Source organism: Melanotaenia boesemani, chromosome 13, assembly GCF_017639745.1.
Source record: "Melanotaenia boesemani isolate fMelBoe1 chromosome 13, fMelBoe1.pri, whole genome shotgun sequence".
NCBI lineage: Eukaryota > Metazoa > Chordata > Actinopteri > Atheriniformes > Melanotaeniidae > Melanotaenia > Melanotaenia boesemani.
The window spans coordinates 4,346,314-4,372,963 of record NC_055694.1 but is presented as its reverse complement, the minus strand read 5'-3'; the positions used below and the strand labels follow the sequence as shown (position 1 = coordinate 4,372,963).

The window sequence follows — 26,650 nt, the reverse complement described above, 5'->3', positions numbered from 1 at the left end:
GAAACATGAAGCAACAGTTTGCACAAACCAGTCACCATGTTTCCCATACAAATAAAAGCCATAAGCAATGTAGAGTTGGTAACAACGGGGGGCGGGTGTGTAGCAACCAGTAATGCAATAACGGCTGATGCTGTAATCATTTTGGCCATTTTTATTATAATAAAGCTTATAACTTGGAAAACAATGTAATCAAACCCATTTTTGATGAGTGAACTGCACAAAAAAAGCAAAAAGCCCACATTGTATTATCAGCAGTAGTTAGAGGATTTTTCATGCTAGATGGATAAATATTCATCCTCATGGGGAAAATTCGTATATAGCCAATTATGTTTAAACACACATTTTCATATGATAGTTACATTAGGGAAAATATTACATTACTGGCAGCTTATTTATCACATTTGAAAACAATTACATTGTTGGTTCCTACAGAGTGTAAGAAACATTAGATTTCTAGATCTTGAAAGCGGATGTTTTCTGCTTCAGCTGGTAATTTCACCACAACGCCTGTATTAATCACAACTATTAAATCCCCGTAACAACGGCTAATTCAGCATCGATCCTGCATCCTGTCTCCTCTCTTAGCTCTCCTCAGTCTGATGTTGGCTCGTCTTATCTGCTGCTCTGTTGACTTAACACAAACTTATGATTATATCACCAATTCTGAAGGTTTTTTTTTTAAATCATACACACTGCTCAAAACAATAAAAGGAACACTAAACCAAACATCTTGGATCTTGAAGGTTTGGATTCAGAAGGGGATGAATCAGATCGCAGTCTGACCAAACGTCTGTGGAAATTCCTCAAGACAATTCTAAATGAGGTTCAGTAGTGTGTGTGGCCTCCACCTGCCTGTACGCACTCCCTACATCTGGAGTCCTGATGAAACCACGTTTTCCTGAGGGACCCCCTCCCAGACCTGGATCAGGACATCTGTCAACCCCTGGGCAGTCTGTGGTGTGATGTAGTGGCGGTGGGTGGAGCAAGTCATGATGTTCCAGAGGTGCTGGATTGGATTCAAGTCTGCTCAACAGGCGGGCCAGTCCATAGCATCAATACCTTCGTCATGCAGGAACTGCTGACACACTCCAGCCACATGAGGCCGAGCATCGTCCTGGATCTGAAGGAACCCAGGTCCAACTGCAGGAACGTATGGACTGACAGTGGGTCTGAGGATCTCATCCTACCTACCTAATGGCAGTCAGGGTAACTCTGGGTAGCACATGGAGGTCTGTGTGGCCCTCTAAGGACCTGCCTCCCCAGACCATCGCTGACCCACTGAAAAACTGGTCATGCTGGAGGATGTTGCAGGCAGCAGAAAGTTCTCCGTTTTCTTGCCAATTGCCCCATTTCCACATTTTCTCTGTTCCATTTGTACAACAGCAGGTGAAATTGATTTATAGTGTTACTTCCTAACTGGAAATACTGATCTCCCAGAAGCAGGACTGACTTTCAGTCACATACTAATGATCATGTTTTCCCTTTATTTATTTGAGCAGTGTGGCTCACCTCAAGTTCCTTATTTTAATAAGCACAACAAAGTCAGATGTAATTATTATGTCTCATTTAATACTCAAAGATGACATTGAATGATTTTTTTTTTAATTATGCCTTATTCTCCTTTTTAGCGTCAGCACCTGAGCAGAGTTGACTGTTCAATATCCAAACTTCTGGTTTCTTCCAGACTCTAATAACCTCTACATGGCTACAAGCTAAACAGAAAAGCACACACAGACATGCACGCACGCACACACCCCTAACAATGTACAGGTAAAATTTCACCCCAAAAATAAAAACAGGAAAAAGATGTTAAAAAAAACAACATAAATGAAAAGAAGTTAAACTGAAGCGTTCTCAGACTGAATCATCAGTGTACAACAGATCTAAAGCGTCGCTTTAACTACATTAAGGGTCGTTAGAAGCAACGCTTCACGCTGGTTTCATGTCGATGTAGAAGTTGAAATCTGAGCTAAAGACGGAGTCGACCAGACTGACTTTACTTTTGGGCTTTTAGACTGCAGCTGATACTGGAAGGAAACCAGCTGAAGTGTTTCCCTTTTCCACACAGTCCAACTGCAGGACTCACCAAAAACAAACATCTGGCTTCACCGCTGCAACTCTGTCGGCCTCTATGGCTGTTAAAAATCATGTGTAACAAGAAGTAGGAAATAAGAAACAAGCAGACTTATTGTTTCTCCTCCTGCTGTTGACTTTTCCTCCATGTTAAAAACAGTGGGGTCATTTAAATTAGTCATCGGGACTGGGTTAAACTAGGCTTTCTGTTAGATGAGACCGGGTTTGTGGAATCTCTGCTCCTCCTCCATCCTCCTCCTCCTCTTCTTCCTCGTCCCAGTTTGTCACTGCTGTTGTGCAACAGCAGTTGGAGCTTTTTTCCCAGAATCCTTCAAGCGTTTACACAGCGGTGCAGCATCTGTTCTGGAAGAGGTGATCCACCACAGACGAGTCGGCCAGTGTAGTGATGTCGCCCATGTCTTTGTCGTTGCAGGCGATTTTCCGAAGTACCCGTCGCATGATTTTCCCTGCATGACGGAGGACAGAGGAGAAGATAATATAACTGTGAGAAAGAAGTGAACTTCCTGTTTTAGTTTATGCTGGTCTCAAATAAATTCAACTCCGCGGATGATTTATAACTTAAGAGTTAAATGTTTACATCACTCAAGTTTAAATCTGACAAAGTTCATCGTCTTCTGGTAAAATGTGGAAAATGTTCCTAGATGCCTGTAGGATCAGGATTATGTTCTTAAATGATGCAAAGACACAAAACTGTCAGGGCTGGGAGGTGTGGTCTGAAAATAAATCCCAGATTTTATCAAACCAAATCCGATTTGAATAGACTTTTTTCTTTTCCCAACCCCCTCCCTCATTATGTAAATATGTATTTTTTTTTTATTGATAATGTGATTTAATAGATAAATTAATTAAAATAAATATTGAAAAATTGATTTGTAAATATAAAAACTACATATAAAATAAAAAAACAATACTAAATTAATAAATACATGAACAAATAAAAGATAATGCAGCAAACTGAACAAATAAACAATTTCTGCAGTTAATTTTATTCACATCTCCGGTGCAAAACAGATGAAGGGGAACTGTGGAAAAACTTTATCAAAATTTTCTGTAAAATGACAAAACTTATTCCGAGTACATGTGTAATGATTGTTTTATTGTCTACATGAATAATTCAGTCTATCAAAGACAGGAGAAGGTTACCAGATCTGGTCTTGGGGAGTCCTGGTGCGTTCTGGATGTAGTCTGGAGTGGCAATGGCCCCTATCTTCTCTCTCACTGAGAATCAAACAAAAAACTCTTTAGACGGGTTATTTCAGGGGAACATTGTTTGCAGGAGGCTTTTAAACCCGTTCAGGGATCCCCTGACACCTGCTTCATCCGTGATAGTACAGCTCACCTTGCTTTTTGAGTTCAGCCTCCAACTTGTTGTTGTACACGACTCCGTCTGTTAGAGTTACGAAGCAGTAGAGGCTTTCTCCTTTGACAGGATGAGGTCGGCCCACCACAGCAGCTTCAGCCACAAACTTGTGCTCCACCAGAGCCGACTCCACCTCTGCTGTACTCAGCAGATGACCTGGAGAAGAAAAGACATGGACAGAGAAAAAAACGTACCAGTCAGAGATCCTAAAAGTCGTGAAAGCCATCGCCTGGAGTCTCATTTCTAAAGCTGCCGTATGTACAAAAGCCAGCGTACACCAATTATAGTCAGCTTTTGGGATTTATTTAAAAAAAAAAAACTTGGTGGAAGAATGTCCATACCCCCACGGCAATTCTGACCCTGACGTGTGCACAAATTTTTTTTAAATGAGGCCCCTGGTATTTGACTGAGCTTTTGTTCTGAAATGCTTCAGCTCCTCATTGACTGACTGTAGCTTTATGTTACACACGGGAGACTTTCCTCAGCTCTGCTTTCAGGTGAAGAAAATTCAGCAGAAAAAGCCCCGACTAAATTTTCCAAAGTGTGGGAATCTTGAAAAACAAAACTATGATGATGAAATAAGAGCAGGTAAAGGCAGATCCTGACACATCCTCACACAAGCTGACAGAACGTTTCCTGTTGTTGGCCCCAAACTGTGGAACTGCCTTCCCTCCATGTCAGGACCACACCAACCATGGACATTTATAGATCTCATTTAAAAACACATTTTTATTCCTTTACTTTTAACTCGGATTGAGTTTTGACATTTAGGTCTTTGTGGTGTTTGTCTATGTCTGGTTTTATTTTCTATTTATTTATTTTTTTATTGTACAGCACTTTGGTCAACATCTATTTTATAAACTTTATAACTAAACTTGACTAAATGTGTCGCGTCAAAGTCTGCTGTATAACAACATGACATACATAAAACATATATCCTTAGTCTAAAATAAAATAAATAAAAAAAACTACTTATTAGGCCACAACCAGTTTTCATCTATGTCAGGGGTGTCCAGTTCTGGTCCTCAAGGGCTGCAGTTCTGCAGGTTTTAGATGTTTCCCTGTTCCAACACACTTGAATAAAATGAAATGCCTCTTCTCAGCCGCTTGTTAAGTTCTGTCCAAACATGTTGACTCATCAGTCTGACTCAGGTGTGCTGCGGCATCAAAAACCTGCAGGGCTTTGGCCCTCGAGGACCGACTTTGGACACCCCTGATCTATGTCCTGTGGTTGAAGGTGAGCTGGTGGAGCTACAGCAGTGGCGTAGTTCATGTCTATCCTGGTAACCTGGATTTTTCCTGCATCATTTCATTTACATGCATTTTCACATTTTTAAATGTAAAAAGGTCCGTAGAAGCTGAAGCCTTTTAACCCCAGCCAACATCCAGGCATTATTTTTTCAAGACATCCTCAGTTGTCAGATTATTAAGGCTAAAATTATGTAAAATTAATTTATCAATAGATATAACAGCATAAAGGCCGACCAAAACAACAAAACTTTGTAGAAACAACACACAGATCAACGGTGACAAGCCTTTTCCTCATCTGCAGGCAAGTCTTAGCTTTCAGGAGAAAAAATATTAGCATTTAAAACAAACTATTTACATCTTTACACGTTTTCCTCCAGTGTTTTTTTTGCTATTAACATTTATTTATGCCACTATTTACCTACTATCCTCAAAACCAACTTATAGCCAGCCCATTTTACCCTTCAGTTGTGAGGACTTTATCAGAAAAGCAGCAGTTGAGTCTTCACATTTCTTACCTGAGACGTTCAACATGTCGTCTATCCTCCCTGTTATCCAGTAGTAGCCATCTTTGTCTCTACGGCAACCTTGAGGAGGAAATTTCAGAGATGAAGAACAAAAATAACTCCTAACTGGGAAGGTTTTACTCAGATCTTAGTTTAAAAATACATCTGGCCTTGAATATAAAGTAAATATTCGGTCCATGGACAAGAAACATCTGTCAAACGGCACCTTCATTCTTGCATGACTTGCTATGTTCATGTTGGAACAGGATCTAAGCTACAACACAAACAGCAGTCTGATGTTCAGCTAGCAGAAAAAACTCACCTGATTTCAGGATGGAAAGCGAATTATTTCAATTTGATCAGTTCAAATCAGCTTTAATTTGTACTACATCGGTAAAGGCAAGCTTCTTTTTGATCCAATTAAAGGAAAATCTACATTAGTCCAGTTTGTAATATCTGTAGTCACACGAGTCAGTTATAAAAATAAATGCCTAGCTTAAGAAAACCTATGGATTTTCTTTGCTACCCAACCATCCTGAGCATGCACAAGGTGGCGGGTGACAGTGATGTTCACGGTGATGGAGAGTTCATTTCCCTCGCTCATCGAGGCTTCCTACAGGCTTGAGACATTTATCATTTAAATGTTCCAACCGTCCAGACTGAACTGGGGAGTCGAGATTTTAGTTTAGCTGTCCTTGCTGCTTGGAACACGTTACAAACTGAGCTGAAGATGTCAGAGCTCATTTCATTTCAGGCTTTTTGTTCTTTCTTACTTTCCAGACAACCAGAATCTTCTGAGGTGTGCATGTGTTTTTAATTACTGCTGAACTTAGCTACTCGACCTTAATCTATCAACTGCACTTAAAACTTGTTGATCTGAAATTTGCTAAATTTTCTTTTTTTTCATTAACTGTTTTAAATGTACTTTTTGCATTTTCTTTTTCATGACGTGTGCTGCTATCCTCTTGGCCAGATCAAGCTTGCAAAAGAGAACTTGATCTTAACGGGATTTTAATCTGGTTAAATAAAGGTTTAATAAAAAGATAAAAACAATAATATGGTAATAACTAACAACTTCCTCCATATTTTGGTATCTCATTGTCCTGGCTGGTTGTAGTGGCATTAAACATAAGAGGTGTGGTCACACCTACAGCCCAGACCAGGCTGGTCCTCTTCCATCTGCTGGTGGGGGCAAGCGGTGCTGTAACAGAGGTGACCTAATCGTGTTTAGCTTCCAGTCTCGTCGGGTCAGGCAGGTGTCAGGCTGCCATGGGCCACTTCCAGCATCAGAGCATGAAAAACTGCATCGGGCCATCCTGCACCATCTGTCCAGTCAGTCTTGAGAAGCCGCTGTTTATGATTCATGCAGGAGTGCAGACGTGGGCCTTGAGTTGCAAAGTCATCCCTTCGTGTTGTCGTTGATCTGGAGTTAGCATGCTGCTACATGTGTTTGTAAAAGCAGTTTCACCTCTGCACGCGTCCTGAAGCAGCACTTATCAGGAACCGAGCCAAACCAGACCCACGTCTGACGGCGGGGCTGCTGATGTGGGCTGACTCGGACCTGCTTTAGATCTGTTCGCATGTTTGGGGCTCTGGTTCAATGCAGTGAAAGTAGCTTGAGTAGGTGTGGTAACTTTTTGGAAATGTAATAAATTTAAAAATATTTTAAGGAAAACTGAAAATATTTAAAACAAATAAATAAGGATGTGATGCTAGAAGTAAAAACCTTCCTCACTGTTCAACATTTGTGTGTGTTTTGTTTCTGAGGAGACATCTCACCGTCTCCTGTGACGTAGTATCCAGGAAACTTCTTGAAGTAGGTCGTTTCAAACCTCTGATGGTTTCCGTAAACTGTCCGCATCACTCCGGGCCACGGCTGTTTGAACACCTATGTGACAAAAAAAATTAAATACAGTCAACAAATTTGATGAGAGGAAGAGGAAATATAACCCAAATAATAATAATCAGGTTCCTGACCAGGTAGCCTTCACTCGGACCCTCCAACTCCTCCCCCGACTCATTTAGGATGGCTGGAACCACTCCGAAGAACGGGAACGTCTACAGGACAGAGGAGTGATTAGATCAGCATTAAACATAGTCATTACACCTACTTGTATTCAATAGATAGAATATGAGATACGTGCAGTACAGAAGATGTTTGCACACACCAGGAAGCAGCAATGCTAGCATGTAGCATAGCAACATGATGGGGAGAAACTCGTCTAAAGACTCGACCAAGCATTGGTATCAAAACCAAACAGTTCAAAGCCCAAGAATCTAAGAAAACAATGAAAACAGCTCTGTCCACTTCAGAGCTTCTGCTAGTTTCTCCACACAAACAATGTGTCACGTGATAGCCTAGACTCTGCTGATTACAAAGATGTCTGTTTCATCGCTGTGGGACAGAAACTCTGGGAGCTAGCAGCCAGAATCAGAAATCATGTCCATTACTTTTGGTTTTTGTGGTGAAAAATTTTATTCCAGCTCTAAAAGAAAAACCTCTACTAATGTGTTCTGCTATCACTCTGCCTTTGTTTGAAATTAATCATGAAGGTCCTGCTGGTTTCCATGGAGATGAAGAAGGTTTTAGAGTGAAGTATTTACTCTTACTATCATACAATATCCTTAGGCTTCACTTCTTTCCGGATCCTTATGGTGTTTCTAAGGTGAATTTGGAGGCTATCCCTGGATTCTCTTGACTTTGACCATTGAAAGACGGCAGTAATTTGCTTCCATAAGAAAGATGTCATGCACATCAAGGGTAAAACTTTAGTGATCATCTTTTCAAATGTTCCTTTAGATTTGAAAATCTGTTTAATGAGTTGGTTTTGTTTTCTTGTCATTTACTTACAGCAGATCCAGGTTTCATGGGTGTAGCTGCCGGTAGCGGAGTCAACACATGTCCTCCCTGGAACACATTTCACCATCATTATACCTCCACCAGCTTTCCGAGTAGAGCTTACAGTGAAGATAGCTGTTAAGACTTTTATCTGCACAAATACTTCCGAGTTTTACTCCAGGTATTTTCTTTTAGTCTGGATTGTGAACAAAAATTAACTGAGGAAAAGTGAATTCTAGATCTAGATATCAGAGTGAAGCTTGTCAGCAATAATCAATACGAACAGTTTCTGTTTGCCAGAAGGTGTCAACAACTGGACATCTCTTCTCTCCCACCACGTTGTAGTACCACTGCCAGGCTTCAGGGTTGATGGGTTCTCCCACTGTCCCCAAAACCTTCAAGGATTCACGCTTGTACCTGCAAACAAAAAGAAAAGGTCAAATGAAACTATTTCCTTTTAGGAGCCAGTTAGATTATTTAAGATGGTTTTGGTCTAAAATATTAGCCCATTAAAACAGTAACAGAAAAACAAAAAGAAAACCCAAGACAGAATACGCTCACCGTCCTCTTTATCAGGTCTACTTCTTCAACTGCTTGCTAACATAAATATCTAGTCAGCCAATATTACTTTTCCCTCCTTTATTGGCCCTTTTTGGGCCCCATGGTACCAACTGAGCATGCTTTAACATTTACACACGCCGCAGACTATTTTTTTGGCAATCATGTTTGACTGTGTTGGGCTTAGCGACTTGAATGACATGAATTTTAGCAATAATTCTTCTTTTTAACTCAAATATTAAAAATCCAGTCTTTATCCAACTTTTGCACTCTGTTGATGCATTTTGCACCTTCTGCTGAGCTTAAACTGCAATAAAATTAATTTTTTTTTACTACTTTTGTCATTTTTGTCAACTTTCAAATGTTTTTAGGATTTTAACTCTTTAAATGCCTGTTTGATTATTTTAATTATGGCAACATTTATTTAAAAAAATGTGGCTGATTTTCCCCCTCTTATAATAAATACCTAGGAGATGGGGTTTTGGTTATGATTGAAGTCTTGTATATGTCAAAGATTAGCAACAAAATTGATCTGATTGAATAAATGTTTTTTTATATGTGTTTTTTATGTAGTGGCAGCTTGTCCCACTGGGGGACATCTTGGCAAATATGTTCATGCACAAAAAGAAAAAAGCTATGAAATCATCAAAAATAAATAAATATTTTTTCCCCATGAATCCCTTTACCTTCAGACCTCAAAAATACCAAATATTAAATTATTTTAAGACCTTTAACCCTTTAAGTACCACCCTAACTATTCCAATTATAATCATTCATAAAAAAAAACCCCATACAAGACATGATTTATTTTCTATATAATGAATATCAGAGAGATGGGTCTGTGGTGGTGATTAGTCTTGAATATGTCAGATTTGCAATAAAACTGATTTGACTGCATTTGTATTTTCTATGTTGTTTCAGATACTCCCTCTGATGACCTTCATAGCCAAAAATGTCTCATTGACTTCCATTAAAACTACATATTTTGATGTCATGATCATTACAGTTTAAAAAGATTAATTCTTTAATGTCAGCATTTAATTTGGAAGAAAAATGGTGAAATGCGACATTTTTACTGGATTCTACCAGATTCAACTGTTTTCCCATTGTAGGCAGATGTAGGAAATTCATGTATTTTTTTCAGGTATATTATGGAGTAATGGTGATAAGGGGGGTGCCACAAATTATTTTTTGTGTGTGAAATAATTTGATTATCTAAATGTTGATTAGATGCTGAGTAAGGAATTATTTTCTCCAATACTAGCAAGGACCTGATGAGAGTGGACTGTGAGTGAAGAAATGATAATTTCTCACTGCATTTTAAAACCATCTGTCTAGAAAACATGGACTCACTTCTGTACGGGCTCGCTGCCGAACTTCATCAGCAGTCTGATGGCGGTTGGAGCGGTGTAAAACTTAGTAACCCCATATTTGTCCACAATCTCCCACATACGGCTCACGTCTGGGTAGGTAGGCAGACCCTCAAACTGGAACACAAAAAAACAACAAATTCAGCAAGAAGCTTTTTTGGTATTGGTTTCAGGCTCAGCAGACATCAGGGAAGGTCCATTTTAAATCTTTAAAACATCCTTTTAAGCCCCCATGATCATTAGAACAATTACCGTTTCCAATTAAGGCCATTATTTAATCAACACCACCAGTAATGACCCTGAATTTCAGTGAATCCCTCATATGTACAACCTGAACATGAGAAGCTGAATCATTTCTGTACTTACCAGGACACTGGAGGCCCCATTGGCCAGAGGGCCATAAGTGATGTAGGAGTGCCCGGTAATCCAGCCAATATCTGCTGTGCACCAGTAGATGTCATCAGGTTGATAGTCAAACACCAGTTTGAAGGTGGCAGCAGTGTAGAGCATGTAGCCACTGACTGTGTGAAGAACTCCCTGCAGAAAAGAAGGTGAGAAACACTGAATCTGACCATAAGAACAGACGACTAACTACAGAATCTAGTTCTACAATGAGCCAGACCCTGCTTTACAAACTCATTTTACCATGAGGTCACAGGCAGATGATTTTTTTTTTGTAGCCCCTTATTGCACCTTGAAAAGCATCTCTGTGATCACAGTTGCTGTGGTGTACATCAGCTCATTGGTCTCTGTGATGGATCCAGAAGGTTGTCTGTAGTGCTGCATTCACATCTTGCAGAAGATCTTCAGAAGTAAATGTTTCTCTTAGTGGAAAAGGGCCACACAGGCTCCAAATGTCTAGTTAATCTATGATCCATCTTCTCAGGTCAGCTGCCCTTGTATTCAGGTTATGTGGTCTTCTTTTAAAGGGGTTGGTACCCATTCTTAGCCCACATCCACACAGAGATTAAACAAATATATTTAAATAAAATCATAAAAAACAAAAAAGGTTTTGTACAGACGGACGCTTTTCCAGAAAGGTGTGCATTCGAACAATGCTAGGTGAAACAATGTAGTATGAATGCCAGGCCTGTAAGTAGCGCTGCAATGCTGCCATAAAATACACCAAAGACATGGAGCATGTGCAGATGCAAACCACTGGCAATAAAGAAGCAGAAGTAGAAGAGGCAATAAAGAAGCAGAAGTAGAAGAGGGAGGTCACACAAACACGGTTCTGGCTTTGTTCTCAAGTCTCAGAACTTCGCTGCTGTCTGGTGAACTACCCACACTCACATCAGTTTAACCAGAACCAAAATGGGAGGACTTGTTGATTTGTTCCTAAAAGAAGATGGTTGTCAGGCTCCATTATAACCCACGGTTTCTCAAAACAAACAATATATTCAGCTGACAGTGAACGTTAGGATGTCAAGCTGAGCTTACAGAAATCGAAGTGGAGGCGGTGCTTCCTCAGCTGTAGCTGCTGCAGTGGTTGAGGCAGGAAAGATGCACATGTAACACCGCGTCCAAGACCCAGTTTTGCTAAAGTCTTTTTTCCTATTGCATTATTCTGAAGCTAAATGTGTGGTTATTTTTTTAATTATTATTCTCATTTTTACTTTGTGTTTCAATAAAGTAAAAATAAAGCCAGTGTTGTGAAAGGGCTCTGGGGTGATTGCGTCATCAGGTCATAAAAAAAAGATGCGTTTGCAGAACTATTCACTTTGGGACCCGTTTTAGAAGAGCAGCGGTTCTGAGTGAACAAAACATCCAAAAAATAAACTACTGGAGAACAATCACCTAAACACGTCCCTGTGTGGATGAGATCTCAGATAGCAATGATGATGATGATGATGCATCCCTGGCATTGCATCTTTGCGGTACTTGACTGATCGCCAGTTGTGACTGAAGGTTCTGATTCTGAACATGAGAAAACTGGGTCAGAAGTGTCTCTGTTATATAGATGTTGGGTTTCTAAGTATCCAGTGGCCCCACATCCTCTTTGACTGGGAATGCTGGCGTAGTTGTCTAGTCCCTGAATGTCTAGTAACAGTAGCCCACCTAACATCTGACACAAACCTTATTGATCTAATATGGCTTCATATCTATATCTATCACACTTATACTTAGGTCACCCTAACTGGAAATTGAATCGCTTGTAGATGTTGGAACCAGTGGTTGTTTGACTTCATGTTGCCTTTCTATCATCTCCAACCAGTTTGTACCTTTTCCTCTGACATCAACAAGATGTTTCCTGTTTCCTTTTCTTACTTTTGGTTTTCCAGTGGAGCCGCTGGTGTACAGGATGAAGAGGGGGTCTTCAGAGTCGCACCACTCTGGTTCACATTCGTCAGAAGCTCCCTGTATCAGAGTGTGCCAACAAAGATCCACCTGTGGGTTCCACGGGACCTGGTGTGTGACAACACACATATCAGACAAGGCCACGCACACTAACAAAGACCAGAGCACACACACACAAGGCAAGCAGACACACAAAAGTCTTAAAAGTTGTGAATAAAAATGTGTAGTTAGTCACAAAACGTTTCTACGATCTATAAACAGAAGAAAAGTGAAAGAAGGTTAGTGGCAAACAAACAAACATGCCCTGTGAACTGGGAACGGTGAACTGGGAATAAGTGATTATAGGACTGGAATTAGCTTGCTGTCTGATCTAAAATAACTGAATAAAAAAAAACAAAGAAAAAACAAATATTTAAGAAGAAGAAGAAGAAGTGTTTAAAAAGATCAAACTGGAGGGGAGCAGAGATGGGATGATTTACGATGTTAACCATTTTATCTCTGAGACTTTTTCGTTGCTATTTTTGTTTGTTTTTTTATGGAAAAATACAAGTAGAAATTCAACCCTTTTAAATCACAGCAGACAGACATTATTTTTCTGTTTTTCTCAGATGTCAGATTATGAGGCTAAAATGATGTAAAATGAATGTATGAATACATATAGCAGCATGAAGGCCGACCAGAAGAAGAAAACAGAATTTATTACTAACAGAACTTTGTAGAAATAACACACAGATCAACAGTGACCAAGCCTTTTCTCATCTCATCGTTCTCCCAAATCTTGGCTTTCAGGACAAAAAATATTGAAACAAACACACAACTATTTTCATATTTCCACTTTCGCCTCATTTCCAGTTATTTCTGCTACTGTTTATCTGCTATCCTCACTAAACCAACTCCAGCTCAGCTGCTTTTTGCGCCAAGATCTCTGATCGGTAGGAAGTTTGACAGGAAGTGGCTTCATCATTATTCAATTTCCTTTCAAGTCATAACTTGATGTTCAGTGTTTTTTTTGTGTTCGGTCGTTAAAGCTACTACACTCACCTCCACTTCATCAGCTCCACCCCTTTTACTGCTTGTTAATGGAAATATTTCATCAGCCAATCAAATGCATTTATTCATGCAGACATGCTCAAGACGACTTGATGAAGTTCATCTAGTACTGAGCTGGACCTCCGTACTTCTCCAGATCTGCTTTGACTCTTGGTGTTATAGAGCTTGGAAAATGTGACGTTACACCACATGGTGGAATTTGCAGACACACTGGCAGAAGAAGCATTGCAAACAGTGTAGTCACAGCTGGTTTGAGGTGTACTTAATTCAGGTATATTTTCAGCGATGGCGAGGGCTTGTTGTGTTTTGAACTGCCACATTACCGTAATGGCAAGCCTTTCCCACAGGATATTGTTTTTTTCCCCAACCTGGAAACAAAAACTCAGCGTCCACATTTCCGATGTTACCAAGTGGCACTCAACAAGTATGCTTATTTGTTCGAGGTCAGCAACAATACTCAGGTAGTCTGTGGTGGTTAAACCAGGCCACGTTGTTGTGTGTTCAGAGATGCTGTTCTGCATACTTGGTTGGAACCAGTGCTGATTAGACTTCCTGTTGTCTTTCTATCATCTCCAACCAGTCTGTCCATTCTCCTCTGACCTCTGACATCAACAAGACATTCTGGTCCAGACAACTGCTGCTCAGTGGATATTTTCTCTTCTTCAGACCATTCTCTGGAAACCCTTGAGATGGTTGTGTGTGAAAATCCCAGTAAATACTCAGACCAACAACTATATTATGTTCAAAGTCTCTTAACTCTTCTTTCTTCCTCATTCTGATGCTCAGTTTGAACTTCAGCATGTCGTCTTCACCATGTCTACTTGACTATATGTGTTGAGTTGCTGCCATGTGATTGGCGGGTTTTATCTATTCGTGTTAAACACCTGAACAGGTGGACCACTGATGAATATATCAGCAGCAACGTGGGGTTTCCATCTTGTCCAACATAAATTATGTGGAGCAGACACACGGTAATCATGTCCAGTGAATCTTAAGGTTTATTTCAACATTCAGCATCGACAACATTTTCCTTTAAATTCAACATCAGTCTGGCTAACTTTCCCTTTATGAGTTAAACATGACTTAATACATTATTATAGTTATTACTGGTTAAAATCCCCTTTAAAAATAAAGTTAAAAACAAAGAGGTTAGAAGGGTTTAGTGGAGAAAGGTGGTTAGAAAATACCTGTGGAGGAGGACGAATTTTCTTTACTTTTCCTGTGTTTTTCTCCTGCTGAATGGGAGGGAGGGAAACCCAAAAACAACAAAAAAACAGGAAAAAAAGGAGGAAGGGGAAGTTATTGAAGGAAGAGTAGTTACTTTCGGAAAAAAACAAAACTCATGAACACAAAACTGAAAGGAATAAAGAGAAATATAAAGGAACATTTTCACAAGAAAAGAAACCTGGCCTGAAAACGTCTGTTGACGTTTTCTTCATCAGTCCAGAGGGTTGGATATAGTTTGTTGCCATGTTCTAGCTCTGCTTTTAAATGATGTGATTCATGGATGCTCCACCAAAATGTAGGAATAATGTATTACATAAACATGACAAAACAAACCAAAGTTTTCAATCCAAGCTGGACTGACTGTGAGATGGGAAGGATATAAATGAATAATGAATAATGTTTACCTGGAGATCAGGACACGAGCGTTTGGCAGGAGGAGAGCTGGAGCCCACAGTCTCCTCTGGTTCTTTGGATAAGTGCTTCAGCATGATACACCTCTCTATGGGAAAACCTCTGCAGATACAAATCCACAGAATCCATCACAACCTCATTCATCAAGGCACCATCACTTTATTCATTCTGGGTCAGTGATTTCATGAATATTTTGGAGAATATGGAGAAACGTCTGTTCCATAAATTATTAATCTGAGGAAGGTGATGCAGAGGTTCAGTCGTCTGTCTGAATCAGAGCCTCAGTGTGAGTGTGTGTGAAAATACTTAAACAGCTTACTTGTCTCTGCATTTCTGTAGTGCTTCATCAGCTAAGAGCTTCAGGTTGATCAGCTTATCTCCTCGATAGAAACCATCTGATCATGAGAAATAAAAACACAGATGATCTATGCTGCAGGCAAAGTCAGTTTTCTGTATACATACAAATAAAAACATGCATTAAAAATACAGATATAAAATACAATGCATATAAAATACGGATAGAAAAACAGAAACAATCTCAAACTTTTTGATGGATAATTTTGCTGTTTCAACATGACTGCCTCAACATGAGCTGATGCCTTTTTTAGACGTCAGTGTGCAATAATATTAGTATTATTATCATTATATAGTTTTATTTATGTGTCAGACAGCAGCTATTCTGCTTAAGGACAGCTGGAAGTTAAAGCTAGCTGGATGGTTTTCCTGTGTTACTACTTGGGTTCAGAAGTTTTTATACCATTTTTATAATTTAGTTTCCAGAAAGAAGACCCAAGTCCACATAGAGGTCTTTTATCCTTTTCCACTTGTTTTTATTGAAAGAAAGTCCGAGTTAACATGTAGGATTTATTTCTTATCCACAGAGCAGAGGAATTAAACTATTTACTTATTTATTTTGTTATTTTGACACTAAGAAATAAAAATAAATTAAACCTGTGAGGATTCATGTGATTTTACATATTTATAGTTTTGTAAAATTAATTACAGCATAATAGCCGTTATTATTTCTCTGATAATAATTGTGAAAGGAAAATCTAGAATCGTGATATCTGTAATCTCAGCTTTATTGGAAATGGGTTTGTCTATTTATATGTAAACACACACCAAGGAAACTAAGGCTGACAATGTTCTTTACAAAGTAATAAAACATTTCAGGGCTTCATGACCCACTTACAAGACCTCCTGTACAATTTACAGAGGAATATGTGTGGGCTTCACATGCAGGGATTACCCCTGTGGATTAAATGGTTTATCTCTAATCTAATAAGACTTTTAGCTCAGGTCTGGGCTCAGCACCTTGTCTCAGTGGGTTTCTACTGTGTCCACTGATACCAACCACTGGTTTGCACCTCAGTCTGAAGGAGCGTCTTATTTCCCAGTTTTCTGAACGTGACACTGACCTGCTGTGATGAGCAGCGAACACTGAGAGTCCACGATCCTCTCACACAGAGACTCGGCAGAGAAACCAGCAAACTAGAAACAGCACAGAGTTAGCATCTTTTATTTCAAGGTCGCCATCATTTATTTATCACAACGCATTGATTTAAAACTCACCACTATGGAGTGAACCGCTCCGATACGGACACAAGCCAACATGGCAACCACCAGTTCAACCACCATGGGCATGTATATGGACACACGGTCCCCCTTCCTCACCCCTGAAGACAAAAAAAAAAAAAAGACATCAACCAACTTTAATCTGGAATAAAATAAAAATAATATCTGAATTAACCGACGCTTCTTCTTGCAAAAAATAAAGTAAATAAACCCCCATCCAGAAGTAAATAAAGTTTAACAGACCCTGTGATTTCAGGACGTTGGCGAACTGGCAGACCCTCTGCAGCAGCTCTCTGTACGTCACCGTCAGCTCATCGCCGGGCTCGTTGCCTTCCCTGGAATAACAGAAAACAATCCTGATCACTCACTTATCAAACATTCATAGAAACTGTCCTTAATCTCATACTATGAATTAAACTTATGATATTTAGAAGTACAAAAAGAATCCTAAATTTATCAAACACGAAGAGGCCAGTTGTACGCACGTTAGTTAGTAATCAGCTGATGATAAATCCCACATGCTCTAAATCATCTGCTCGGGCCGTAATATTCAAACACAGTTAACTAGAAATAGTGACAACCATCCCTTTAGAAAATGGCTCGAGTTCCTCCTCAGAGCAACTTTAGTACAAGTTTACTGAAACATTTCTTCAGTTTTAATTTGTTTTAATCATTTTGTGTTATTGTTTTGTTTCCTGCATGACTGGCATGTATTTTATTAATCTGGGTTGTATTTCATATTGTAAAACACCTTTGGCAGCATGAGTTGTGGGAAATGTGCGTTAAATAAATTTTACCTTGAAGCAGAAAAAAAGAACTTCTGCTGAACTGAAGCCAACCAAACACCTCGATTTAGTTTATTTGTCCAGGTAAACATTTATCTTAAACAACATCAGATCTGTAGCACGCCTGAAAAAAATCTGGAACAATTTGCTGCACAAAAATGTGAAACTTCCTGCAGTAAATGATTTAAAAACGAGATCCGTCACATTTTTTTTTTTTAAAAAAGATGTTAAATCATCTGATATCAAACTTAAAACGCGCTGCAGCACACAGATGAGATGCATCTGCAGCTGGAGGACAAAACCGCTGGATGTTGTATTTGTATCCTGCAGAGCTTCGGTTAACATTGGTTAGTTTTGCATGTTCTGTAGAAATACATGACTTCACATAACACACACACACACACACTCCCAGCATCATTACAGGAGTACGATTTAATTTCAGTCTAATGTTGAATTGTTCAAGAGAAATAAAGGTGTTTTGGTTCAGAGAAAAGTAGGGAAGGTATGATCACTTTGTCTCACATTTATTTGCTGTTTAAATGCTACAATTAGTTAATACATCCTCCGATATTATTACTTTCCATAAAAGGTTCCATAAAAGGTTCCATAACAGGGTCATAACAGCAGATCAGCACAAACGTCGGCACAAAATTATCTTTTTCATTATAGAATAAAAGAGAGAAGACCAAGGCTGACATAAAAAGCTGTGAAGTGGGAAATATATTTAATAACGCTTAATGATGCTCAGTTGTATCTAATGTCACATTAATTAATAATTAATAATAATCAGAAATTGTCTGAATAGAAGAAAAAGCCCTCATATCATTAAGACAAAATGAAAATCTTTGAGGTATTGAAATGTTATCATTTTATAATTATGTTACAGCAACGCGGCGAGTTCGGCAGCTTTTACTTAATGTTATACAGAAGAAAAAAAAGACAAACACGTCGTTTTAAACATAGTTCTGCTGTTCATTAATAACCAACTCTGCACGAGGTTGATGCCTCGTAGTCGTCAGTGTGCAACGCTCTGTAGAAGAAAGCGTATTTACTCCAGATATGTGTTCTTGTTCCTTTATTTCCACTGTTCCGGTGTTATTTACATCTCAAACAGCAGCTATTCTGCTAAAGGACAGCTGGAAGTCAAAGCTAGCTGGATTCCTGGGTTTCTAAATTCTCTACTAATGTTGAAATAAAATGTTCAAAGCCATTTTTATAATGTAGTTTCCAGAAAAAAAGGCCTCCCAAGTCCAGGTAGAGGCCCTGTAGTGTTTTCCATCTGAGAACTCCACAGGTCATATATAGGATTTATTTATTCTTTACACAGCAGAGGGGATTTCTCTCTTACTTTACTTTATTTCTTTATTATTTTATGTTGGAATCAAATGATGGAAATAAATTAAACTTGTATAAAGAGTTTGATGTGATTTCCTTAGATTTGTGAAATTAATTGAACAAATAATAATCATGATAATAATAAAATTAGGATTATTTTTCTGACAATATTCATACCAAGGAAATCTATATTCGTGGCGTCCCCAGAGAAAAGACGTATCCAGCACGGACGTTGATGTTCAGGGAATGTCCCGACCTGTCTTCTATCTAGTTAGTATAACACGGGTCTCGAAACATGGCAGAAATTTAGCAGGATCTCGTTCTGGAATCTGATCGGTACAAGCAGGTAAATTTCACACTTTACAGGAAAATGTTCTCAAACATGAAATATGTACATATGTGCAGAAGCTTGGGAGATAAATGAGGGCCTAGTGTCACTTTTGTAAAAAAAATAAAAATAAAAAATAAAAAAACAAACAGCTATCCTATTACATTTACTATTCCCATCACCTTTCTGCATGTTTTTCACCAATTCAAAACACAAAAACACACCAGTTTCCAAACTGGGAACCAACCAGGCAGACATGCAAACGTGTCAGAAGTGAGCAAGTGACAGTGTTCAGAAAACTGTTAGAGTGGAGGACACTGAATGCATCATTTTTATCCAACTGCCCATCTTCTGCTGCTTTGTATTGCGATAACACCCCGTTTTCACAACCTCCACCATGTTGTGAAACCAGACTTATTCAAACTTTCCTCTTTTTCACAACATCATCCTGACAGTTTCAGGAACTTAGGGCTGCAAAAGCCTCATTCGAAGTCAAGCACTGTTTACACGGATGAAACCGTTAAATACTTTTCAGGGATTTGGGCATTTGAGTTTTTGCATCCTGTGGAAACTTTATCCGTGGAGTTTGCAGGACTTAAGTTTGCTCCATTACTGGCTTGGATCCACAATCTTCTCCTGGTCTTTGTCAAGGGCTGGAATCCCCGTGAAAGTCAGAATAATTTCTTTCCACCTTTGAGGCAACATGTAAAGTTAAAGTCCGTCATGGCTCCGCACAGAAACCAGTCTGGAGTATTTAGCCTAAACAATCTTTGAAAGGGGAACCAAGGCCGGTTATTCTTGAAGAAACCTCGGTTTCAGGCTCATTGAGATTTATAAAGGTGTGCCCTATCAGGCATATTCATGGTTTTATACCTGAGGACATGTGGTGCAATCATCCTGTGACTAGGTCTTGTTCAGCATGAGGTTTTACCAGCTGCAGCTGATAACTGCAGAAACAGGGACTGAATTTAATTCAGTTTAGTTTTATTTATACAAAACGTAACCTGTGCAAACAGGAAAAGAAAAAGATGTTGTGCACACTAGGCCTGTTGCGATAAGCAATAAGTCAATTAATTAAACGGTAAGAAAATATGAGCGTGATAAGTTTGCCAGCCACGATCATTTTTATTAGAAACCCCCCCCCATGTTACTTTACCATTGACTGTGTATGACACTAGGTTTCACTCTGGAGTATTTTGTCCAAACGCTCTGGTTTCTTGCAGAATGATCTCTCTAGTGTCATACTTGACAGCAGCATGTTGCAGCACGAGCCGGTAACCCGCATTTCAAATCAAATCAAACTTTATTTATAAAGCGCTTTTCATGTTTGGGCAACACAAAGTACTTTACATTAAAAATCAATTCTTCCATATTAAAACAAAAAGAAACTGTATAACAGGGGAGAAAGAAGAAAGAAAGAAAAAAAAAAGGAAATTACAGTTGCACGCAGGAACATGCATTTATACAATTATTTTATGCATGCATTTATACATTTGTTTTGCAGGGCTGCCAACACGCACTGGCCGTGAGACTCGAGCATTTAAGTGGCTTCTCACGCTCTTGCGCTAAACCTCCGATTCTCATGCTGAAACATGTAAATAAGTCGACTGGAGAAATAATAGCTGCAAGCACCTCCTCATTTATCGTTTCACTGCTCCCCACATGTAAGCAGAACACACACATGTAGCCTACGATGTCAGCACAAAGCCCCCGCTTCCTGGTCTACCGTAATAACCCCTGTAATGCGCAGGCACATTACAGAAATGGTCAGCCAAAATACTACTGTATATGACAAAATACACATTAAGAGCAATGCCGGCTAATCGAGAGGTTAGGCATGTCGCAGCGTGGCGTCACAGCAGCGTAGTTCACTCACTGCTCATAGATCAGTCTGACACGCAGCGATGAGGGGAGATATTTCAGCTTTACAAACGCTGCGCAGTATTTGGTTGTGTTTGGTTTTCATTCATTGTTAATGAGACCGAGGGTCCGTTCTATTTATGGTTTTTGTTTTATTTAAAATTTCTTCCAGTTCTAGTGTAAATGCTCTTTAGAAATGAAAGTTTATTGATCTTTTAAAAGGTGTACTTGCATTATTATGGCATGGTCATTAATTTGGTTGAAAATGGTCTCAAAATGACAGCATTATCGCTTTGCGCAATACTATCATTTATCGAGATAATTTCTGAAAACGTTTATCGTACAGCAAAATTTGTTATCGTGACAGGCCTAGTGCACACAAGATAAAATATCAGCACCTCTTCAGAGTCTGCGTAAAAACTGGTTCATCGTTTCAGTCATTTTAAAGAAAAACTGCCAAATATTCTCTGTTTTTAGTCGTTTCTCTTCAGTGCAGCTTTTAGGTAGAATATAAAATAAATAAAGAGAAACTATATTTGATTTTATCTGCAGCCCTGAAACACTACACTAGTTTTTATTATGTGACTTTGGTTGCTCTGCAGCAACATTACCACACCAGAAACAAAAAAGAAACCCCAACAAACCCACCGACTATCCTGCCATCATAGTGCCTACAAGACGCTGGAGGGTCAAACACAGACACAAAAAAAACTCTTAATTACATCATTTTCAACACTGAAATTAAATCTCTTGATTTCAACACGTGTCCAGAAAAAAGAAAAGACACAGAGTGAACTCACTGAGAAAAAGACGACAGGTTTTACGGCTGCCTATAAAACCTCCCGATAAGATTTTACAAGAAATACTTCCTTGTCGTATTCTGGCCAGTTCCCGTCACTCAGTCTGATTGAGAGAGAAGATTTAATTATGTTAATGAACCTAAAAAACCGGGTCAGCATTGCTCTGCAGGCTGAACCACCATCCCTCTCAATGAAACCAGAAACATTTCTTCAACAGCTGAAAACAATAGAAATGCAAAACAGCAGAAAAGGAAATTGTGCTTTTTTGTTTCTCCAGGATTTTGCTTGTTTTATACATTCATACGAGTTCTAATGGAAATATTTAATGAACTGATTCTGCTTTAACATATTTTGTTTGGCTTATACCTGCATAATACTTATCATTTGTAAACACCGGACCTCTTTGGATGGGTGAATTCAGCTTGATTTTCCATGCACACAGCGTCAGACTAACCAGTAGAAGGCGATTTTATCCGCAAGCTTCTTCTCGTGGACGTTGCGGTCGAGCAGGTTGTAGCAGATGTTTGTGGAGGCTCCTTCCATACACTTGATAAAGATTTCCCCTTTGGTCACATCGAAGTTGTAGTCCAGAAACGGGCCCGTGTGTTTGGTCTTCCAGAAGAAGTCTCTAGCAACACCACCCCAGAACTCTGCAAGCAGGAAGAGACGCATGTTCCGGTGAAACCAGGGATTCAATGAAAAGACGCAGCACATTGAAAACAGGGGATTTTGTTCGGCTACGGGTTCAGTTTTATTTGCTCTGGGATCAGTTTTTCATCCACTTCTATAAGAAGGAAGATTTTCTTTATAACTAATGATGCAAGGTGTATTTGATGCAATAAACCCCAGAAGAACCGGCACGGCGTGACAACATGGGGCTAACAGTTAAAACCGTCATCCAGAGAGATAGCTGGAATTTTTCTGAATCAGAAGTCTTACCAAACAGAAGATCTATATGTAAAGAATCAGTTCATATTAATCATCCTAACAGCTGACCTCCAAGACTTTTATTACTGAGGAAATCCTACATAGTCAGTCTGAGTTCAGAGCTGAATTTCCACATCGCCTACATCTCCTGTTTTACTAAACCAATTAGTCTCAGAATCTGTAGCTACTGCTGCATGAGTTGAGGACTTTTACCATCCGTAAAACTAAAAGAAAGGTTTCTACTGAGAATGTTAATGTTTGGTAGACGTTACCTGGTAAACCAGCTGCACATTTAACCAGCTAATACTAGTGTGTTCAGATTTCCTGATCACTTGAAGGGCTTTCTTAGCGATGTGTTTCCTGATACAGCCAGAGCTTTATTTACATGCTGGTATGTTTTGTGCTGGTTTCTTGGTGTATTAACTCAGGAAAAAAAAAACTGAACTTTTTGGACGTGTGTGTGAATCTCACTGGAGCATGGCCAAACTGACCTATACATGCAGAAATAATTCAACCTGCAACAGCATCATCAGGATGTTAGTCCACCTGGAAAGTATTCATTACATACACTTTTCAACTGTATATACAAGTTCTGTATTTTGTGTACTTTATTTGTATTGTTCATTTTGTGCTTTCTATACTTATGAGAGGTATGACATAAATATGATCGTTATTCAAAAACATAAATAAATATTATTCCACAATTATGATAAGTCTACCATGATAAGAAGGTTGTCTCTTCAGTGTCAGAGGCTCCTGCTTCTGGGCAATTTCAGAAATCCCCCCATCATCAGAATGATGAAGAGCTCAGGGTGTGAACTGTGAGGCTGCTTTACCAAATGTGTGAAGAGCAATATTGTTGGTCTTTCCTTACTCCAGCAGTTAAGACTGTATAACCAGAACTGTTCCCAGTAAACCATGACCAGGCATACGCACAATAACCAATAAATCTCTCCTTTTGCAGCTGTTGCACTATAATTTCCCCACGGGGGATGAGTGAAGATATTTAATCTTTTCTTATCTTCAAAGTGACGCCAGAAAAGTGTCACAAGTGTCATATAAAAACAGGCTTCTTAACATACGACTTCTGGTTCTGCAGTAACTGGACCAGAACATTGTCTGTGAATAGAATCGAACTTTATTGTCATTGCAACAACTGCAGCGAAATTACATGTCATAACAGAAAAAAAAGGTTGTTTTTATTATTATTTTAGCTTTTTTTTAATACTTTGAGATGAGAGTTAATTTAGGAAAGTGGAGCTTTTACTTTAAGTGAATGCAAAAAGCTTCTGTATGTTAAAAAAAAAGGCTAAATAAAATGTTAAATTGTACAGCAGAAGAAGAGGCATATTTAAATGTTTAGTCTATTTTCAATCAGTAAGTCTAGCTAAAATGTAGATCATCTTATCAATAAGTAAATTAACATTAAATTATATGACTTACTTTATTATTGAATATTCCAGCATTATGGTGACATTTAAGAGAATATCTTAAGGTTTTGAAGGCAGGAGAAGAAAACTTTTTGACTCTCATGTCACTCCATATGTGAGTGATTATGGTTTTTATATCAACGATTATACAAGTCACTGAAGAAATTAAAAGTATCTGGGGGCAAAAATCAAGACGAAGAAATGTGGATCTGCTTGAAAGAGGTTTACACTGTTGAGACCTGTGTGGAAAAACTCAAGTTTTTACCATTAAAACTTACTTTATATCTGATGTTTGAGTTTTAACGACAAAAATAGTGCTGCATGCATCCGGCTTACTAAATAAAAATAAATAAATAAAAACTGGCTTACCATCTGGATTCTCTATGGAATTAATGTAGAGCTCCTTGTATTTCTCAAAGCTGGGGATGTGAGCCTCGTTCTTCAGATCATCAGATCCATGGAAGACGTCTTTATTTGGGACTTTGTCGGGAATCATTTTCTGAAGGGTCTGCTCGTCTCCAGGTTTGTTGAGGTGGCACCGACAGCCTAGTTCCTTAAAATGAACAGAGATCGAAGTATCGACTGAGCTGCCAGATGATTATACATGCAGGCTTAAATTACATGCAAAGACGCTACACGGACACTTCAGCTGCAGAAACAAGCAACAAAATGAACATGTAGCTACGCGGCTAGCTGAGTACTAAATAGTACGCTAATCCTAAGTGCTTCAATAGTAGGCTAAATTATTTTCTCCTTTGCTCTTTAGCAATGTAACCCGTTTGATATAAAGTTGAATGTACCGTGAACATAAAATGCTCCAGGGAACGAGAAGCACGTACAGAGGTAGATTGCCGCGAGATAGAAGGGCTAGCGGCTAAATTAATTAACACTTCCTTGTTTCGCAGATTGGCCTTTGTAACTTTCTCTTTTTAATCTCGACGTGCAAATATTAAGTTTGGACACAAAACGTGCAGCTGTGTGTGCACAAGCAAGCCCATGCCAGTTTTATTCCACTTTTGCGTGCGTCTTCATGTGTTAAAAGGGCTGCACGGACGTCAACAGGCGACTAAGAATATTGCTAAGCTAACAGGCTCTGCTAGCTTACTCCAAAAACAACAAGATGAAGCTGTGCGTCTCCCGGAAGGCCTTCAACTTTTAGCCGTGTAGACTAAATAAATCTTTAATCATCAAATACAAAAACTTTTTTTCTGCAAGTTGAGTATCTTTCATGCTTTTCTGTAAGCTGGGATCAAACGTTTCCGTCCCGTTAACAGTGTCGTCCTCAGCGTTTTGTGCTAATAACGAGCATGTGCTGCTGAACTCTGTTTGGCCCCGAGCGGCAGCCAATAAGAAATCACGACGCATTTCTTACCGCTAAAAAGCTCGGAATTTACACAATTTGAATCCTTCTGTGGCCTTCAATGTCACATCAACATGTAAGCGCGTAAACGTTGGTCATTTGTTAATACATCATGGCAGGTTATACCTCTGAAAGTGAGAGAGCACGCGAGACCAGACAATGAGTCATCGAGGTCAAAGTTTTCTAATAACACGTCATATTGCCACCAATAATTATACCAAGCTTACGGTGGCGGCGGTGGACGAAAGCAGATGTAATAATCCCGTTATGCACGTTTTAGCTTTCTGAAAAAGTTCATATTTAATTTAGAGTTGTTTAGTTTTGTTGTTGTTGTTTTTCCGTGTCGATTGGGTACCAACTTTTGTAAATCACTTAACACATTCCCATCAGCAGACAGTTCACAGACGTTGTTAAAAGAAGAGGGGATGCTCCACAATGGAGTACGCTGTGAATAGAAAATCCAGTTCACTTGGACGTACTGACACTCTTGTGGATGTGAGAAGTAGATCGTTAATTATGCCAATGTCTGACTTGTTTTTGTTCTTCCTGATCAAATGGAGTTGGTTTGACAAATCCGCCTGCTACACCTGAGAAACAGGTTGACCCTCCACCCCTTTTTAGTCCTTTTTGTTTCTCTGTTGGTTTTGTCTCAGAAGGAATATGTGTGATCATTTGCATAAAACACAAACTATAAATTAGAGAATCAATAAAGTGGTGTGATATTAAATCCGTTCAATGTACAGTGACTAAAACTGATACACCTCAGCATTAGAAGACAGAAATTAAATGGAAAATATGTTATAAATACCAGAGGGAAATTGCATTATCATATTGTGTAATTGCATTAATTATTTCATACTATATTACAATGCACTGTATATTAGATTATATGATATATATATTAAACTGTATAACTATTATATTGTATTATATTAGATTATATTGTCATAATTTTTGTATTACTTTAGATTCTGTTTATTCAGACAAAGTTTGTGGATCAGCTGTTGTTCAGGCCGGAGTATTGAAGCTTTAAATTGCATAAAAAGGAAAAGACAGCGCAAATATTTATTTTAAAAATTGTTCATTTCATATCTAATGAAGAAGCCGGAATTTAATATGAATCTTTGTCTTTTGTTCCAGGTGGTTCAGGAAATAAACCTGTCAAACAGCTGGGAGCTGAAATGTTGTGAGCACCATTTTTAGGGCCCAGATTCAGTCACTTTATTCTTTTACTGAAATGTTAATTTCAGATAAATTGTCAGCAGTTCATTTATTATACTATTTGTTTC

At 38.9% G+C, this 26,650-nt stretch overlaps 1 protein-coding gene across 6 annotated transcripts; it reads right to left on the bottom strand.

Annotated features, from left to right (window-relative positions):
• Positions 1–1,549: 1,549 nt before the first annotated feature.
• acss2 (acyl-CoA synthetase short chain family member 2) lies at positions 1,550–25,492 on the bottom strand. 6 transcript variants are annotated; one of them, XM_042004767.1, is made up of 20 exons: positions 25,374–25,492; positions 24,371–24,554; positions 22,099–22,294; positions 16,780–16,871; positions 16,534–16,637; positions 16,380–16,452; positions 15,281–15,356; positions 14,955–15,063; positions 14,511–14,558; positions 12,244–12,381; positions 10,342–10,512; positions 9,959–10,092; positions 8,332–8,464; positions 8,060–8,116; positions 7,186–7,266; positions 6,988–7,096; positions 5,221–5,289; positions 3,434–3,610; positions 3,238–3,312; positions 1,550–2,540 (listed from the first exon to the last, which is right to left on the bottom strand). In XM_042004767.1, the coding sequence occupies exons 2-20, from the start codon at positions 24,495–24,497 to the stop codon at positions 2,413–2,415; spliced, it is 2,097 nt and encodes a 698-aa protein (XP_041860701.1). In that variant the 5' UTR covers positions 24,498–24,554; positions 25,374–25,492; the 3' UTR covers positions 1,550–2,412. The 6 variants fall into 6 exon arrangements, with proteins under 6 accessions (XP_041860701.1, XP_041860694.1, XP_041860697.1 ...); XM_042004760.1 differs by lacking the exon at positions 25,374–25,492 and adding an exon at positions 24,802–25,330; XM_042004763.1 differs by lacking the exon at positions 25,374–25,492 and adding an exon at positions 24,802–25,330 and having other exon boundaries at positions 14,511–14,555.
• Between the last annotated feature and the right edge of the window lie 1,158 nt (positions 25,493–26,650).